The following is a 19,821-nucleotide window of genomic DNA, read 5'->3' on the forward strand; positions in this document are numbered from 1 at the left end:
TAAATCCTCCTCCATACTCTCCCTGGACACACTGGGATGTCAGTCACATTGCGGGCATGATCCCAGTGTGCTTTAGCAGTGATTGACACCGATCCTGAAATAGTTCGCTACTCGAAGGTCAGTTGAACAGGCCGGATTTAACATTGTTATACACATGGTGGATGGGAGATAAACCTGGAGTAATGTTTTAGTACATATAGGACTAAAAGGGGTTAATCGAACATGACAGGTTAATTATGAGCAGCTGAACGGCGTGTTTCACTTTGTAAAATGAGGCCTGTTTGTCTCACAGAGGTCAGTGTGTGTGGAGGTGTGCAGACCTTCTGGATTGAGTGATTTTGCTAAAGGGCTAAGAAGGTGGACTCTGTGCTAAATGGGCAAACCAGAACTATTGAATGGATGTTTTACTTTGTTTCACTATGTGCCAGAGAGAGGCTGTATTTGAGTTTTCCTGTGATGTGGTTTATGAGGACTGCAATAAACCAGCCAGACTTTTAGATAGAAACCGTTCCTGTGATACCTCATGTCACTCCCAAGTGAGTAGCATTGTTACATTTGGTGTTTAAAGTGCGAGCAGTGTTCCCAAGGGACAAGTGTGACTGCTACAGAAATGCTGTATGCCGTGGATGAAGGCAGCTATAAACCAGGGCACAACATGAGTCAAATAAGCGGTTTGTACAACAGTTCCAGGAGCAGAACTGGAAGCGGATTGAATTACTCACAGAGGCAGTTCATGGCAGGGCAGCAGTTCTGACTCCAAGGTCAGCTGATGGCTTTTCTATTTGGAAGGCGGTGACTTTAACCCCTTTAGAGCCCATGCCGTATTAGTACGCACATTTGCGTACCCCCGGTTCAGTGAGGGCTGCTGCGCTGAGCCCTCACTGAACCGAGCACATGTCAGCTGATTCTTACAGCTGACATGTGCCCGCAACAGCCGCGGGTGGAATCGCGATCCACCCGCGGCTGTTAACATGTTAAATGCCGCTGTCAATCTCCGACAGCGACATTTAACGCGCGCTTCCGGGTTGCGCGTCATAAGCCCCGCCCACCGGCGACCCCGTCACGTGATCACGGGTCACCGATGGGCGTGCATGACAACCCAGGGTCTGCAGCAGACGCCTGTGGTTGTCATGATCTCGTCGCTATGAGCGATGAGTGGTCGGCGCTCATAGCACAGGACCATTTCTGCTATATGCAGGGGATCTGCTGATCCCCTGTATGTAGCAGAGACAATCAAACAACTGCTGCTTCTAGTCTCCTATGGAGACTATTGAAGCATGCAGTAAGTGAAAAATATAAAAAAAATATAGAAGTTTAAATCACCCCCCTTTCGCCCCATTCAAAATAAAATATAAAAAAAAACCCCCACATACACATATTTGGTATCGCCGCATTCAGAATCGCCCCATCTATCAATATAAAAAAAGAATTAATCCGATCGGTAAACGGTGTAACGAGAAAAAAATTCTAAACGCCAGAATTACGTTTTTTTGGTCGCCGCAAAATTGCAATAAAATGCAATAACGGGCGATCAAAACATCGGATCTACCCCAAAATGTTATCAATAAAAACGTCAGCCCGGCGCGCAAAAAATAAGCCCTCACCCAGCCCCAGATCCCAAAAACTGGAGACGCTACAGGTCTCAGAAAGTGGCGCTATTTTTTTTTAGTTTTTTTTTTACCAAATTTTGGAATTTTTTTTCACCACTTAAATATAAAATAACCTATACATGTTTGGTGTCTACGAAGTCGTAATGACCTGGAGAATAAGAATGGCAAGTCAGTTTTAGCATTCAGTGAACGTGGTAAAAAAAATAAATAAAAAACAACTGTGGTATTGCACTTTTTTTGCAATTTTACCGCACTTGGAATTTTTTTCCCATTTTCCCGTACACGATATGGTAAAACTAGTAATGGTGTTGAAAAGTACAACTTGTCCCGTAAAAAATAAGCCCTCACACGGCCATATTGTCTAAAAAATAAAGACGCTATGGCTCTGGGAACAAGGGGAGCAAAAAACGAAAAAGCAAAAACGACAAAACCCAAGGTTGCGAAGGGGTTAATTAACTGACCATCATTTAGGAACAAGCAGGCGAAAGCCACCCGATCACTCCCCGTCATAGTTCAATCAAACAGAACGCTGTTTTTCTGTTTGAAAAAAATCCTGTGAGACAACATAGAGGCCTTTTTAACAATTTTTGAAAGGGTCGCCGAAAGGGAGAAACTCCCATGAGAGTAGTGGGAGGAAGTCCTGGTGCAATTCTTAACGGGGAGCCACAAAAGGCCTTCTATGATTTAGCCTCTAAGGACGCCAAACAATATGCCAAATTGAAAATGGAAATTTTGGAGCGCTGGGGGTGACAATGTCTGTCAGGGCACAAAGGGTCCACCGCTGGGCATATCACCATGAGAAACCCCCCTCGCTCCCAAATGTTTGATCTGCTGCACCTCGTCCAAAAGTGGTTGCAGCTGTAGTCCTCTATCCCAGAGCAGATGGTAGAGCGAGTTGTAATGGACCAGTTTGTGTATTTCTTTCTGAATGCAGACTTGGGTTGCCTAGGGAGATCCCCGGGATGCTGATGACTTGGTCAGACTGGTCGAAAGGTATTGGTCGAGGGTTCCTTGGGGAGGCAACCTAGTCCATACCGGGGGTCTCATCAGGGGGCCGGAGGCTAAAATGTGGTGCCTCTAAAGTCCAAGGGGACGGAAAAGGTTATGCTGAGGTTCTGATCAAAGGATGTAATTTGCTGGAGATGTCACAGCCGCGGTCAGACTGTAGCATTGGATGCTGGTGTTCATTCTATGCATATCCGGCCTGCAGTGTGGACTGTCCACCCGGCGAAGGGACCCAAGCTTGTCCTGTAAAAGTGAATGGTCTGCAAATGAATGAGCTACTAGATGCAGGGTTTTTGGTGACCCTCGTGAGGGCCACAATCCCTCACCAATCAATCCCTGGGAAGAAGGTGGGCGTCTGCTGCAGTCACGGAGATGCTAAAGACTATCCGGTGGCCAGAGTGTTCATTTAAAACTTCCCGAGGTACTGAGTCCCATGAGGTCGGCATGGTCCTGGATTTATTGCACCCAATTATCGTTGGCCGGGACTTTGTGTTGTTTTGGGACTTGGGGAGGGGTGGAGACCTTCATTGCTCGGGTAACAGATGGGTTGGCCCTAAAGAAGTCTCACCACCCCCAGAGTCTCCATTCTGTGTTATGGTGAGAGATGAGAAAGTAGCATTCCCTGAGGCCAACATTTCTGAGATAGGGGTGACCAGATAAAAGTTTTGGTTCGTCCAACATAGGGACCTAACTCTTAAAAGAGCGTTCAATAATGTAACTGTTATAAACTGCATAGCACAGGAGCCGGGGGCCGACACCTGATTTCCTTATTTTATGATGAGTGGGGACTTATTGTACAGGGTTATTAAGGTCAGAGAGGAAATAGTGGAGCAATTGTTGGTACCAGGACCCTGTAGACAGAGGGTGTTGTACATGCCCCATTCACACGTCTTGAGTGGCCGTCTGGATGTCGACAAAACCCAAGAATGGGTCAGGCAGAGGTTCTATTGGCCCGGATGTCACCGGCAAATCCTAAGGTATTGCAAGTCCTTTCCCACCTGCCAGTTAACCGCTCCCACCTCTCACTTCCGAAATTCCCTCGTACCGCTACCCATCAAGGCATGGCAAGAAAGGGATACCTGTTGAAACTCCACGTGTGCTGAATCTGAGTCATTGAAGAATCTAAGAGCGGGTGGTCTAACCCGATTGTCCTTGTTCCAAAACCTGATGGAAAATGGAGATTCTGTAATGATTATCAGAAGCTGAACAAAGTCTCTAAGTTCTACGCATATCCAATGCCACGTGACGATGAGCTGATTGAGACACTTGGGTCGACAAGGTACATAACCATCTTGGTTCTAACAAATGGATATTGGCAAATCCCCATGTCACAAGAAGCTAAGGAGAAGACTGCTTTCTCTACCCCCAACGGTTGCTTCCAATATGTGCAGATGCCGTTTGGACTGCAGGGAGCTCCGGCCTCCTTCCAGAGGGCCATGGACTGGATCCTCACAACTCCTAAGAATTATGCTGCATCATACATGGACTATATTGTAATTTTCAGCCCGGATTTGGGAAGTCATCTGGGAAAGGTCTTTTGATGGTCTTAGGAAGGCGGGGTTCTCTATAAATCCAAAAAAAATGTTCCATGGGGAAAGAGGAGGCCAAATACCTTGGATATGTAGTAGGTAGAGGCGAAATCAAACCCCAGATCAATAAAGTGGACGCAATCCAGTACTGGCTGAAACCACTCTCAAAAAAGCAAGTTAGGCCTTTTCTGGGAATTGTGGGGTACTACAGGAGGTTCATTCCAAACTTTGCCATGGTGGCCGCACCCCTGACTGACCTTCTTAAGGGGACAAAATCAATCATGGCCAAATGGACATCAGAGGCGGAGATGGCCTTTGAGGAACTGAAAGTAGCTCTGTGTAAGCAGCCAGTCCTGATTGCCCCCGACTTTAAGAAAGAATTGTACTCCAAATGGGCGCCTCCAGAAGTCTGATTAGGAGCTGTCCGATATTAGAAGATGCATGGAGAAAGGAGCATTGTTCTCTACTGGAGTAAGAAACTGTTGGCAAAATGCCTGGCCATAAAGTGGGTAGTGGATACATCATGATACTAAATCTTAGGGTGAGAATGTACATTTGTGTCAGAACATGGCCCACTGAGGTGGATGAGTAAGAATAATAGGGAAAATGCTTGTGTTACCCGCTGGTTTCTAGCCCTGTAGGATTTCCGCTTCCATGTAGAACCTAGAGCTGGGAGTTTCATGGTAATGCTGATGCCCTCTCGGGAATCCCGTAGATTCTCGAGAGGGTAGAAAGTGCCAAGCTCAAAGCTGTAGGCAGAGGGGGGGGTATGTAAGGTGGCTGTTAGACACATGGTGCATGGGAGATAAACCTGGAGTAATGCTTTAGTACATGTAGGACTGAAATGGCTTAATCGGCCTTGATTATGAGCAGCTGAACGGCTGCTCACAATGTCCCCACCCCTGGGTGTGGTTCACTTTGTAAAATGAGGCCTGTTTGTCTTAGAGGTGTCAGTGTGTATGGAGGTGTGTAGACCTCCTGGATTGAGTGCCTTTGCTAAAGAACTAAGAAGCTGAACTCTGTGGCAAGTGGGCAAGCCAGCACTATTGTATGGACTTTTTACTTTGTTTCACTTTGTGCCAGAGAAAGGCTGTATTTGAGTTTTCCTGTGATGTGGTTTATGATGACTGCAATAAACCAGCCGGACTTTTAAATAAAAATGATTCCTGTGATACCTCATATAGCTCCCACGTGAGTAGCATTGTTACAACACAAACAGCATTTAGGTATAACAAAGGGATTATTAAAAATGGTATATATAGTGCGCTCCTAACAGCTCCTAGGGGTAAATGCTGCTGACACGTTCCCTTTAACCTTGTAAACTGGTTAGACTGGTGTAATGAAAGCCAGAAAAGAGATACGGAATGGCCTTAAAGGGGTTGTCCAGGCTTGGGTTACAAGTCTACAGTCACTCTGTATCTGCAGACTTATAAGTCGGAACATTTACATTGAGCCGGCTCGTGATCGCATGTATGCAAATCACATTCTTGCAGTCACGCTCGCCACCGTTGGCACTGGAGAATCCTCACAGCGTGTGCGATGTGAAGATTCACAAATCTACAGGCACACAGTGGCTGCAGGCTTTTATCCTAATGGAAGACAACCCCTTTAATGGAGGGCATGCAGTGCAGATGAAAAGCCACAGTAGACTGAAATCAGATGGGAGCAAGTGAGAGGTAGTCTTTTATTTTTTTCCTCTCCCCTTCTTCCATGAGCCATAACTTTCTTTATTCTGTTAACTTAGCCATACGAGGCTTTGTTTTTTATGTGACGAAGTATAGGTGTTAGTGACAACGTTCGCTTTACCATATAATGTACTGAATGATGGTCAAAAAAAAATTGCATGTGTGGTAGAATGGGTAAGAAAACAGTTTTGCTTTAATGCAATTCACCAGGCAACATAATTTTCCAGATCAGTATGATTATCGTAAAAAAAAAAAAAAAAAAAAAAAATTATATATATAATATAATTTTAGTGGTTAAAATACAGAATGTTGCAATAAAAAATGAGTTAGGCTGAGTTCACATGATGCGTTTTTAATGCGTTTCCGCGGCGTTTTTGCAGTTGCGGAAACGCAGCGGAAACGCATTAAAAACGCATGTTAGAAGGGCAGCAATGTTCCCCAATTGAAATCCGCATGTGCTGTGCCCATGATGCGGATTTTTCCGCAGCGTAAATGCTGCGCTCAAAATCCGCAGCATGTCAATTAATTTTGCGTAAACGCGGCGTTTTCGCCGCCATTGACTTGCATTAGAACGCGCCAATTCCGCAAGACTGCATTTGTACTTGATTTATTGGCGCGTTCTAATGTGCGGATGGTACCCGGGTGTGGAGGAGAGGAGAGTCTCATCCACACAGAGGTACCATTAAAAAAGCTGTAAAACAAGAATAAAATAAAAACTAAATGTATATTTACCTTCTGTCGGCCCGCGCAGCGCTCCTGCTTGGTTCCTGGCACTTGAGTTGAAGGACCTGCGCTGATGTCAGTCATGTGACGGGTCACGTGACGCTGACGTAGGCAGGTCTTTCAATTCAACGTTGCCGGCGAGGGAGAACGGAGTGAGCTTACACCGGGGGCCATCGGAGGTAAGTATATACACTCTCTCGGGTCACACTATATAAATTCATGCCGGCTGCATGGATTTATATAGTGTGACCTAGTTGTCACAATCACTTTCCAGGTGATGCTAAAATCGCCTGGAAAGCGCTTGTCAATCTGCATGCGGAAACGCATGTGAATCCGCATGTATTCTGCAGGAAAAACGCATGCACAATCTGCATGCGTTTTTTCTGCCAGGGAGATGCAGAAATGATGCAGAAATTTTCTGCTTCATTTCTGCATCGTGTGCACATACCCTTAGTGTTTTTCTTTTCTGAGAAGTTTAAATTTCATTTATTTGTAAATGGGTCGCTGAGGGCTTGTTTTTTGCGTGTTGATCTGTAGTTTTTAAGAATAACAATGAGGGGAACATAAAATATTTTGGTTGTTTTATTGCATTTTTAAGGTAGGTGTCATAACAATAAACTGCAATTTTGGAGTTTTGTTTTTCTTTTCCTTTATGTGGTTACCGTCAGGGCTGTGGAGTCGGTAAGCTAAACCTCCGACTCGGACACCTCAATTTCCCTGTGTCCGACTCCCAAATACACTCCACTCGCTCACTACTGAGCGTGTACATAAAGTGCAGTACAGATTAATCTCAACTAAAAGCCTAAATCCTTAGATCAGGAATAGAACAGGCATTTCTATGACATTTCATAACTTTCCAAAATTCTTATGAAAACATTTACAGCACATACTACATTGGACTACTGTACTCAATTTATTATATATTGTAGGAGTCGGTCCATTTTATACCGACTCCAACCCCACCAAAATGAACACCGACTCCACGACTCTGACTCCACATCCCTTGTTACCGTATAGGTTAACTAATTTTACAATTTCAGAGATTTTAGTTTTTATGGATGTGGCGATAACAAATTTGTCTTAGCTATTTTTCAGTTGGAAAAAATGGAGGGGTGGTAATTTAACCCCTTTACCCCCGAAGGTTGTTTGCATGTTAATGACCAGGCCAATTTTTACAATTCTGACCACTGTCACTTTATGAAGTAATTACTCTGGAACGCTTCAACGGATCCCACTGATTCTGTGATTGTTTTTTCATGACATATTGTACTTCATGATAGTAGTGGTAACATTTATTCGATATCACTTGCGTTTATTTGTGAAAAAATGTGAAATTTGGCAAAAAATGTTGCAATTTTCAAAATGTAATTTTCATTCCCTTAAATCAGAGAGATATGTCACACAAAATAGTTAATAAATAACATTTCCCACATGTCTACTTTACGTCAACACAATTTTGGAAACAACATTTTTTTTTGTAAGGAAGTTATAAGGGTTAAAATTTGACCAGGTTAAAATTTCTCTTTTTTCCAACAAAATTTACAAAACCATTTTTTTTTTTAGGGATCACATTTGAAGTCACTTTGAGGGGTCTATTTGACAGAAAAAAAACAAAAGTGACACCATTCTAAAAACGGCACCCCTCAAGGTGCTCAAAACTACATTCAAGAAGTTTATTAACCCTTCAGGTGATTCATAGGGATTTAGCTTTTTTCACAAAAATGTTACTTTAGACCCACATTTTTTTTTATTTTCGCAAGGCTTACAGGAAAAAATGGACTCCAAAATTTGTTGTGCAATTTCTCCTGAGCACACCGATACCCCATATGTGGGGGAAAACTACTGTTTGGGTGTACAGCAGGGTTCGGAAGGGAAGTAGCTCTATTTGACTTTTTGAATGTAAAATTTACATGACTAATTAGCTTATGTCATGTCGCGTTTGGGGAGCCCCTGATGTGCCTAAACAGTTAAAATCCCCTACAAGTGACTGCATTTTGGAAACTACCGTATTTTTCGGACCATAAAACGCACTTTTTTTCCCAAATATTTGGGAGGAAACTGGGGGGTGCGTCTTATGGCCCGAACGTTACCTGCGGTGGTGGTGGTGAAGTGGGATTGCAGGGCCCTCCAGGATCGCGGCATTGGTGGCAGCAGAGGTGAGGCAGAGCGGCTGGGGCCGGAACTGGGACCTGTGCCCGGCTGGTACTGGGGCTGGGGCCGGTGTCAGGCTGTGGGCGGCGAAGCAGTGCGGCCTGCGCAGGTTCCGGTGTGCGCAGCCATCTTCCTAGAGCTGTGATCTACAGGAAAATGGCCCAAGCCGGCGCATGCGCAGACCGGTAACTTCGGCGGCCGTTTTCCTGAAGATCACAGCTGAGCTCAATGAGTGACAAGACACCGCTAGCTAAGCCCAGCTCCGGGGCCCGCTCGCTGGAGCGAGTCATTCTCTCCGGCTCCTCGGCGTGAGCAGTCAGATGGGTTACAGCGGAGGACTTCTTCGGACAGGTGAGTATAAGAATTATTTAATTTTATTCTTATTTTTACACTAGGACACAGCGGGAGCAGAATACTACTCTCATCATTGTTCCTTGCTCGCGCTGATCGCAGCGCCGGCAGGGTACAATGATGAGGGCAGCGTTCAGCACCTGGCGCTTTGGAACAGCGGTAACTGTACCGCTAATTCCCAGGTGCCGGTACGTGTGCTCCTGATGCGGCAAACGGTTGCCACACTTGTGCCACACAGGTGCACACGGACACACATATCTCCAGTACTGTTTTTTCCGGCACCGGAAATATCGACGTGTGAAACCAGCCTTATTCTGCACTCTGTCTGGCCTCTGTTTAGCGGTGTCCTTTTTTTCAGAGGTTCACAAAGCTGTGACCGACGGCACTTTTATGCACGCCTAATATGGTGCCTCCATCTGCCTCATTACAGGGAATCCTCTGCTGAGGGTTCCTTCTGAATCACGTATTTCAGAGATTTACACGGAAACCCCGGTGTAAGCGCTCAGCACAGAGCGCAGGTTAAATGTGAGCCCAGCCTTACTGCGATCTTTGGGAGGCAGAATGAACAAATCAGCAGCAGGTGAAGAATTAGTTTTATTTATTTTTTACGCTGTTCCTCATGCGGTATAAGTGATTAGACGACTTTATTCTTTGGGTCGGTGCGATACCTGATTTATATCGGGTTTTTATGATTATTTAATAAATCCGGCACTCCAAATATAACATGCGTGGTGTATATTTTATTGGTTCATCCACTGTATAAACAATGTCACATTTCGGCTGGTTACATGGCCTTCATCTGAACTGGAGAACCATCATAGTTGAGCCTAGAACGGCGCTGAGAATCTGCACTGTTGTGCAAGTAGTATGAGCGCCATACCACTTGCACAGCAGTGAAGATTCTCAGCGCCGTTCTAGGCTCCTCAACTATGATAGTTCTCCAGTTCTGATGAAGGCCATGTAACCAGCCGAAATTTCACATTGTTTATACAGTGGATAAACCTGTACCAATAAAATACATAGTTTTTGCATCACCATATTTTGAGAGCTAGAATTTTTCCATATTTTGTCCGACAGTCATGTAAGGGCTTGTTTTTTGCGGGACAAGTTGACGTTTTTATTGGTACCATTTTCGGGCACGTGATATTTTTTGATCACTTTCTTTTATGATTTTTGGGAGGCAGAGAGATCACAGCTCTAGGAAGATGTCCGCGCACACCGGAAACCTGCGCAGGCCGCACTGATTCGCCGCCCAACGCCGCTCACTGCCCGGCATCTGCTCCGGCCCGAGGCCCCGGGCTCAGCCCGGTACAGGCCCCAGCCCGAGGCCTCTGCCCCAGCACGGTACAGGCCCCAGCACGGTACAGGCCCCAGCCTGAGGCCTCGGCCCCAGCACGGTACAGGCCCCAGCCCGAGGCCTCTGCCCCAGCACTGTACAGGCCCCAGCCCGAGGCCTCTGCCCCAGCACTGTACAGGCCCCAGCCCGAGGCCTCGTCCCCAGCCCGGTGCAGGCCCCAGCCCGAGGCCTCGTCCCCAGCCCGGTGCAGGCCCCAGCCCGAGGCCTCGTCCCCAGCCCGGTGCAGGCCCCAGCCCGAGGCCTCGTCCCCAGCCCGGTGCAGGCCCCAGCCCGGTGCAGGCCCCAGCCCGAGGCCTCGTCCCCAGCCCGAGGCCTCGGCCCCAGCCCGAGGCCTCGGCCAGGCACAGGCCTCGGCACAGGCTCCACAGCATCTGACCTCTTCTGCTGTAGCCGCCGACTTCTTGAGGGACCCTGCCTCCTGTGACCCTCGCTCCAATGCCCCCCAGGTAAGATACCGTACCTATTCTGACTATAAGATGGACCCCCATCTTATAAAAAATATTTTTTTCTATTTTCCACCTCAAAATATGGGGTACGTCTTATGGTCCGTTGCGTCTTTTAGTCCGAAAAATACGGTACATCCCTCAAGGAACTTATCTAGATGTGAGCATCCTGAATAAAATTTTCACGTTTTTCCCTGTTTTTCAGCCCCCAATTTTGCCCTTTCATAAGGGTAACAGGAGAAATTGCACCATACCATTTGTTGTGCAATTTCTCCTGAGTAAGCTGATACCCCATATGTGAGGGAAACCACTGTTTGGGCGCACGGCAGAGCTCGGAAGGGAAGGAGCGCCGTTTGACTTTTTGAATGTGAAATTTGCTTGAATAATTAGCGGATGCCATGGCGCCTTTGGAGAGCCCCTGATGTGCCTAAACTGTGGAAACCCCCCCCCCCCACAAGTAACCCCATTTTGGAAACTACACCCCTTAAGGAACTTATTTAGATGTGTGGTGAGCACTTTGAACACCCAAATGTAGAGCTATGAAAATAAAATAAAATATTTTTTGTGGAAAAAGGTGATTTTTAGCCCCAATTTTTTTATTTTCACAAGGGTAACAGGAAAAATTGGGCCCCAAAAGTAGTTGTGCAATTTCTCCTGAGTACGCTGATGCCCCATATGTGGGAGAAAACTACTTGTGAGGCACAGTGCAAAGCTCAGAAGGGAAGAAGCGCCATATTGGAGTTCATATTTTGCTGGGCTGGTTTGACGGTGCCATGTCACATTGGCTGAGACCCTCACAATTTTTGCTGAATGTAGAAATACCCCATATGTGGCTGTACATTACTGCTTAGCCACACGGTGAGACTCGGGAGGGATGGAGCGCTATCTGCCTCCTGTAGCGCAGATTTTCCTAGAATAGTATTCAGACTCCATATACACAGCTCCTACGTAATTCAGATGAACCCCCAAGGGATCCATTCACTATAATGAGGCAACAGAGTTAGGCCTCTTTCATATGTCAGTGTGTCCGGTAGGTGTGGTGACAGTTTCCACACATACTGGAAACACTGACAAACGTAGACCCATTCAAATGAATGGGTCTGTGCACATGTCAGTGTGTTTCCACGGACAGTGGGCAAAATACGTTGACTTTTTTTTCGCGCTTCACGGGCCGTGAAACGTCCCACACGTGATTTCCGCTGTCCTCCTCATTGTCCCCTGCCGGCGCTGCGATCAGTGCGAGAAAGGGACAATGATGAGAGTAGTATTCTGCTTCCGCTGAGTCCTTGTGTAAAAATAAGCATAAAATAAAAAAATCCTTATACTCACCTCTCCGAAGATGTCCCCCGCTGTAATTCACCTGACCGCTCACGCAGAGGAGCCAGGGAGAATGACTCGCTCCAGCGAGTGAGCCTTCATCAGAACTGGAGAACCATCATAGTTGAGCCTAGAACGGCGCTGAGAATCTGCACTGTTGTGCAAGTAGTATGAGCGCCATACCACTTGCACAGCAGTGAAGATTCCCAGCGCCGTTCTAGGCTCAACTATGATAGTTCTCCAGTTCTGATGAAGGCCATGTAACCAGCCGAAATTTCACATTGTTTATACAGTGGATAAACCTGTACCAATAAAATACATAGTTTTTGCATCACCATATTTTGAGAGCTATAATTGTTCCATATTCTGGCCAACAGTCATGTAAGGGCTTGATTTTTGCGGGACAAGTTGACGTTTTTATTGGTACCATTTTCGGGCGCGTGATATTTTTTGATCACTTTCTTTTCTGATTTTTGGGAGGCAGAATAAAGAAAAACCAGCAATTCAGTAATTGTTTTTGGTTTTTTTTTTTTATGCCGTTCCGCTTGTGGTAAAATTGATAAGGCAGCTTTATTCTTCGGGACAGTACATTTACAGCGATACTACAGTCATATTGTTTTTTTATGTTTTGGCTCTTTTACCCAATGAAAACTGTTATAGAAAAAAATAATTTTTTTGCATCGCTTTATTCTGAGAACTATAACTTTTATTTTTCGGCTGGTGGAGCTGTATGGCTGCTTGTTTTTTGCAGGACAAGATGACGTTTTCAGCGGTACCATTTTTATTTACATTCGTCTTTTTGATCGCGTTTTATTCCACTTTTTGTTCGGCGATGGTGATAAAGCACCGTTCTTTGCTTTGCTTTTTATTTTTTACCGTGTTCAGTAAAGGCGTTAGCTAGTAGGACAGTTTTATAGGTCAGGTCATTCCGGATGCGGTGTTTTTATAGTTTTTTTTTTTTTCATAATATTTATTTATGGGTACAGTTTATATATATAATTTTTTTTATTATCTTTTAATTTAAAAAAAAAAGTGTTTTTGCGTTCTTTTTTTTTTTTTTTTTTTTTTTTACTACTTAGTCCCACTATAAGACTTTCACTTTCTGCTGTCTGATTGCAGTTATAAGGTATAGCAGTGCAGGATCACTGCTATACCTTATGACCTATCAGTCCTGCAGACACAAGTTAGTTTGACCATGCACTGCACATGATCAAACTAACTTGTTAGTGCCTGATGTCACCTGGTGCCCGCACAGCCTTTGCTTAAAAATACGTACCTGGTCCATAAGGCTCATGGCATAGGGATGTATTATTACGCACAATGACATAAAGGGTTTAAACTTTTTGTATATTTTTTTTTCTTTAATATTTTTAAACACTTATTTTTCACTTATTTTTAATCTTCATAGGGGACTTGAGCCTACGATTGTTTAGTTGGTTGTGCTTAAAGGGGCTGTCCAGGTTTCAGATGAAAGTCTGTAGCCACTTTTGAATCCTCACAACATGCGCTCTGCACACTGTCAAAATTCTCTGGTGTCAGCCGTGAGAGTGCATGGACAGTTATCGCAAGTATGCAATTTGTATGCAGGCTGTCACATGCCCACTAGACCTGCGCAGGCTCAATTAATTTACCTGTATCGAGTGAGGCTGTGCACATCTAGTTGGAATGTGTCCGGAAGTGTGCAAATCGCATACTTGCGGTCATATGACCACCCTTTCTTTCACCGCCGGCCTCGGAGAATCCTGACAGTGTGCTGTGAGAATTCAAACGTAACACGTTGCATTTTTTTTTTGCAGGCAAAACCTGCACTCTTGGCTGTAAAGAAGCTGCTTACAAAAAGCTGATTTTGCTGTGTTGTTTACTGCATTTTTCAGGATCACAAAGTTCAGTTTTGTTTTCACCACAGAAACATGAACAAACAATGCAATGCGTTAGGTCACCAATGCAAGACATATGTGAAATTTTAAAACCATTTTTGGAAAAAAGGGCAATTTGATCAAATTATTTGGTGGAAAAAGATTTTAATGTCTGAAAAAATAGTGACTAGTCTGAACAAAAAAGTTCATATGAGTTCATGAAAAAATACAGAATTACAGATGTAACAATGGTGGAGTTGAATTGGTTTGGAATAGTTTACCTAAGACATTAGCAGTGCATTGAGTTTGTAGGGCCTGGTTTACTTTCACACTTTAGTTAGCCCTTGAGTTTTTCAGTTATTGTTCAGTTTCACACCTAGGTCAATTTACTATACACATATCACTATCACTGTACTAATCCTAACTGCCATTCTTGGGTGAAGAGCCCAAGATATTATGGTTTAAACTTGGGAAAATCACAAAAATAAATGTGTTTCACATACTGTTGTACTTTTTTTTGTGGCGTTTTTTTTTACTAAAAACGCAGCAAAAACTGATAGCAACCTTTTCTGCTGCTATTTTGCACTTACTCATTGCTTTCTATGAGTGAAAAAACGCTGAAAAAAGTGACATGCTGCAGTTTTCAAAAACGCAGAAGTTTTCTAGTTCAGTCAGGTAAAAAAACAATGAGTGTGCATGAGATTTCTGAAACGCAACGTGTGAACATAGCCTTGTAGTCACAGAATGACTGCAGACTTTCATTAAACCAATTGTATGTAATATACACTGCGCAGAAAATACCACATCTTAGATATCACTAAATTAAATATTCCGGTTGCAAATCTTTATTCATTACATAGTGGGATGCGTTGAGAACAATAAAACATAAAAATTTCCAATGTAAATCAAAGTTAATATCCCATGTAGGTCTGGATTTGGAATGATATTCAAAAGCAAAGTGGAAAATGAAATTACACCCAGTCCATCTTCAGTGGAAATGCATCAAGACAAGGAAATGATGCTCAGTATTGTGTGTGTGGCCTCCATGTGCCTGTATGGCCTCCCTACAACACCTGGGCATGCTCCTGATTAGGAGGCTGATGTTCTCCTGAGGGATCTCCTCCCAAACCTGGATTAAAGCATCCGCCAACTCCTGGACAGTCTGTGGTGCAACGTGGAGTTGGTGGATGGAAAGAGACATGATGTCCCAGATGTGCTCAATCGGATTCAGGTCTGGAGAACGGGCAGGGCAGTCCAAAGCATCAATGCTTTCATCATGCAGGAACTGTTGACACACTTTAGTGTGAACCTGCTCTCATCTGGGAAGAGCACAGGGCGCCAATGTGGAATCTGCCAATCTTGGTGTTCTCTGGCAAATGCCAATTGCCCTGCATGGTGTTGGGTTGTAAGCACAACGCCCACTTTTGGACGTTGGGCCCTCATACCATCCTCATGAAGTCTGTTTCTGACAGTTTGAGCAGACACATGGATGGTAGTGGCCTGCTGGAGGTCATTTTGCAGGGCTCTGACACTGCTCCTCCTTGCACAAAGGAGGCGGTAGCGGTCCTGCTGCTGGATTGTTGCCCTCCTACAGCCCCCTCCTTGTCTCCTGGTGTACTAGCCTGTCTCCTGGTACAGTATCTGCTCCATGCTCTGGACACTGTGCTGACAGACACAGCTACCCTTCTTGCCACAGCTCTCATTGATGTGCCATCATGGATGAGCTGCACTACTTGAGCAACTTCTTTTGGTTGTAGACACCACTTCATGCTACTGTACCTCTAGGTGAGCGAGCAATGACAAAATGCAGAAGTGACCAAAACAACAGCTAAAGAGGATGAGAACAGAGAAATGGTCTGTGGTCACCACCTGCAGAACCACTCCTTTATTGAGTGTGTCTTGATAATTGGCAATAATTTCCATCTATTGTCTATTCCATTTGCACAACAGCAGGACAAATTGATTTACAATCAGTGTTGCTTCATAACTGGACAGGTAGATTTCACAGAAGTGTTATTGACTTGGAGTTACATTGTGTTGTATAAGTGTTCCCTTTATTTTTTTGAGCAGTGTATATATATATATAATGTTGCAATTATACGTGCATTGGAAAAATAATCTGTACAAACTATATTTATTAGGATTGTCTACCATGTTTTGAAATTTGTAATGATTTCCAAAAACTAGTTTCCTGAGTGTATTGTGTTGTTCTAAAGTGTTTTAATACGTTTTATGCAACAGACCAACATGACCATATTACGCCAAAAGGCTAAACTTCTACTACACATAGCAATTCCCACCCAGTCCAGTGTCCTTGTTGGACCCATAACTGATATTTCACTATAGATGAGACCACGTTATGTAAATGAGTGTTTACTTTATTACTTTGTGACCAGAAGTTTTAGCCTGATGTTGCTCAGTTGCTGTACCGCATAGTCCATCCATTGTGCCCTGTTGTACAGGTAATAAACAGTGATGCTTCCTTAGATTTTCTCAGCTCCATGTTGCACAGCTCTATTTATCAAGTTCTTAGTACAACCCTTGCAACTAATTCTCATACTTGTGTTGATGATTGACAGTGGCCTGGTAAAGTTTTTTGCCATTGTAAATTTAGTGATAAAAAAACAAGTTTCTTTCTCTGGGTATCCTTTGGTTATTTAAAGGGGTTTTCCCACAAACAAAAGTTCATTTTAATCAATTGCAAGTTTTGATTGGATTGTTGGGGAGTCACTACTCATTCAGTTGTCCATGATTTTTATTGTATGTAAAAACATGGACAGTCGTTCATCAGTGTTCTGGATCTGAGTTTCAGCCATGTTTACCACAGTCAGCACACGGACTGTACACTGATATGCCATCTGTGTGCTGTTTGGGATTTTCACGGACTCACACTTGTATGGGTAATTTTGATCCATGACTTGGATCAAAACGGACATTTTTTGTGGACCACTCTGTAAAAAAATATGAACATGTGAGCATCTCCATAGACTATAATAGGCATGGGTTCTATCCGTGAAAAACACTGAACATGTGCGTGATTCAAAGACATCTGAACGAGGCCAAACATATTGGCCTGGCAGTAGGGGACCTCAGCATTTCTAATGGATTGAATTAGATTTTTTTCAAATCACAAGAATGTTACAGTATTTATACCAGCTGCAGCTCTCGCTTCCTCTTGATTACAAATACCTTCAAAGGTGGGGACAGTGATGGCAGTACTGATTGGGTGCAGGGCTCACGCATTATAGCAACCTCACGCAAGCTCCGGGAATGCGAGTGCAGACATCACTGGAACGGTGCTTGCACGGGAGGAGAGTATAACTGTTTTTTATTTTCATGGGCGCAAACATTCAGATCGAGAGGGGGCAGGCCTAGGAGTGGACAAACCCCTTTAGAGCATAAAAAATTGCAATACTTCTTTTCACCTCCATCCTGCTGCCAACTTGCATCTAATGTGTTGCTGTGTAACTTATCGGTCCACTCATGGTTCTCTGCTCTCTACTGACAAGAATCCAGTAAAATTGTGCATTGTGTCTGATTGCAAAATAAAACATCAAATAGTCAGGACCAGATAAGTAAGCATTTTATGTAGATTTTCTCTGCATCTTGTTGCCAATATGTTGTTGAATAGTGTTAAAAAGCTTTCTGCAGTTGAATAACCGTAGATCTTTTTTTCACAGGACTGAAATATACAGAATTCTTCATGGATATAGTTGACACATTCAACCATTTAATCCCTAGTGAACATTTGGATGATGCCCTATTTCTAGGCGATAACCTAGAAAGTGAAGGCTGTGACGATTTTGCCACAAGCCAACATGCCGTTGAAGACTCATTGAAGAACATGCTCAGTGACAAGGATCCTATGCTTGGATCGGCAAGCACCCAATTCTGTCTACCAGTTTTGGACAACGCTGAACCCAATTTCCAAATACCAACCACAACAGGTGTGTGAATATACCAAAGATGTACCAAAGTAGTCTAAAATTCAGCATTTGGGTCAAATCTGAGCCAGCAGTGTAGTTTAAGATACAAATATGCTGCAGTTAACCACCACTGTCACTTTATGTGGTAGATCAGTATTGAGTAGTAATAAAAATACTGTGTATGGAAATTGCAACTTGGGGTGAGCAACATCACTTTTTTTTTTTTAAATGTGAAGACCCCCATGTACGTTAGTCAGCCAAACCCAACAATGTGTATATGGGCATTGAGCTTCCTACAATAATTATTTCTGGCAGAAAAGGATTAAGCATTTTTTTTGGTTCTTCTTTCTCCCTATAAGAAGCATAAATGCACGTTCAGGTGAGCTGATGCTTGGGAGAGATCTGATAGATCTAGTGTATATGGTCAGCTGTAATTGAGCAGTACATGGGTCCCCCTGCCAAAGACAGAGCACCAAAAAATTTAGCTTTTCAAATGACGCATAGAAGAATGTCAGACAGGTACAAACTATTTAAGGTAAAGAGATGTGATTGGTATTTGTTACATGATATATATACACATATGTGTGTGTATATATTTATATATATATATATATATATAATATATATATATATATATATATATATAGCATATATACTCGACAATTGCTATAATTCATGACTCCCTCAACTCATAAGGGGAAAAATAGTACTCAACTGCTAAGGTGAATTCATGAAGCTTCGGGTCAAGGTGGACACATGGACTTATGGCACATTAGGCTGGAAAGCACATCGTTGAGCAAAGACCCAGATAACAGGCTATGCCGGACAGCAGACTAAGAAGGGAGGCGGACACACCGGAAGCAAAACTGGAGAACAGGTGAAGAGCAAAATAGCAGGTCAGAAGCCGCACTCAGAAGTCGTGTTGAGCGAATTTGTTCGGCATTTCCAATTCTGGTTTGTGTTCGGGGTTCCGGCTTGTTTGCGCCCAAAAAATCGCCTCCGCCCATGAACATCCCTGATTTGCCACGCTGTCACGCAGATGTTATCTGCTTCACAGTGTGGCAAATCAGGGATGTTCATGGGCGGAGCCGATTTTTTGGCGCAAACGAGCCAGAACCCCGGACACGAACCCGAATTTGAAATGCTGAACAAATTTGCTCAACACTACTCAGAAGTACATAGAATCCACAGCAAACTGTAGTGTAATGTGAACAGGCTCTAATAACCAGTTTGTTCTGCTTACTGCAAACAATGGGTTAACCATCAGGTCTCATGGAGAAGCAGGTGCCAGTTATAGAAATCAAAGGCCTCTGAGCAGATGATAGGGGCAAACTTCAAACGCATGGCAACTGAAAACATTACCATCTCATTACTCAGACCAGGGGTATGTCCAAGTGGGCCTTTAAAGGCCTTGGGAGATGATGTCACTGAGGAACGCTGGGTAATTTGTAAGACCCAATGTGGAGCACCACAAAGGGAGGCAGCCATAGGGGAAGGAAGCAGAGCTCAGCTCTGAAGACGAGACAGGTGTGTAACAGAAATGTTCACAAGACTTATTCTGATTTCACACGTCTATGAATCATATGACTTGGATTGTGCATTGATGAGTTGGTGAGCTGAGGTCAGGAGACCCACCAGTTGGGCCAGGAATTGCGATTATAGCGCAGTCTGTGTTTCATAGACATGTGAAACCGTCCTTAGTTACACAGTAATCTAAGTTGTAAAGGAAATTTTGAAATTGTCTGACACCCACCTCTTGTGTGATCATGTTTTTCACATTTTTACAGACCTTTATGCCTTTGTCAATGTCCTATTGAGTAATATCAGGAAAAAAACAGGCTCAAAAAAGGAATAAAAAGTGAGGATAA

At 43.9% G+C, this 19,821-nt stretch overlaps 1 protein-coding gene across 1 annotated transcript in view; it reads left to right on the forward strand.

The window, feature by feature from the left end:
- PHF3 (PHD finger protein 3) overlaps nucleotides 1-19,821 on the forward strand; it is an 89,670-nt gene that overhangs the window by 14,933 nt on the left and 54,916 nt on the right. The window contains exon 2 of the mRNA XM_073675493.1: nucleotides 17,708-17,974. Coding sequence (XP_073531594.1) covers nucleotides 17,731-17,974 — 244 coding nt within the window. The 5' untranslated portion in view covers nucleotides 17,708-17,730. The remainder of the gene's footprint in view (nucleotides 1-17,707; nucleotides 17,975-19,821) is intronic.

This window comes from Phyllobates terribilis, unplaced genomic scaffold, assembly GCF_046119375.1.
Source record: "Phyllobates terribilis strain yellow unplaced genomic scaffold, ASM4611937v1 Scaffold_3__8_contigs__length_932513732, whole genome shotgun sequence".
NCBI classification, from domain to species: domain Eukaryota; kingdom Metazoa; phylum Chordata; class Amphibia; order Anura; family Dendrobatidae; genus Phyllobates; species Phyllobates terribilis.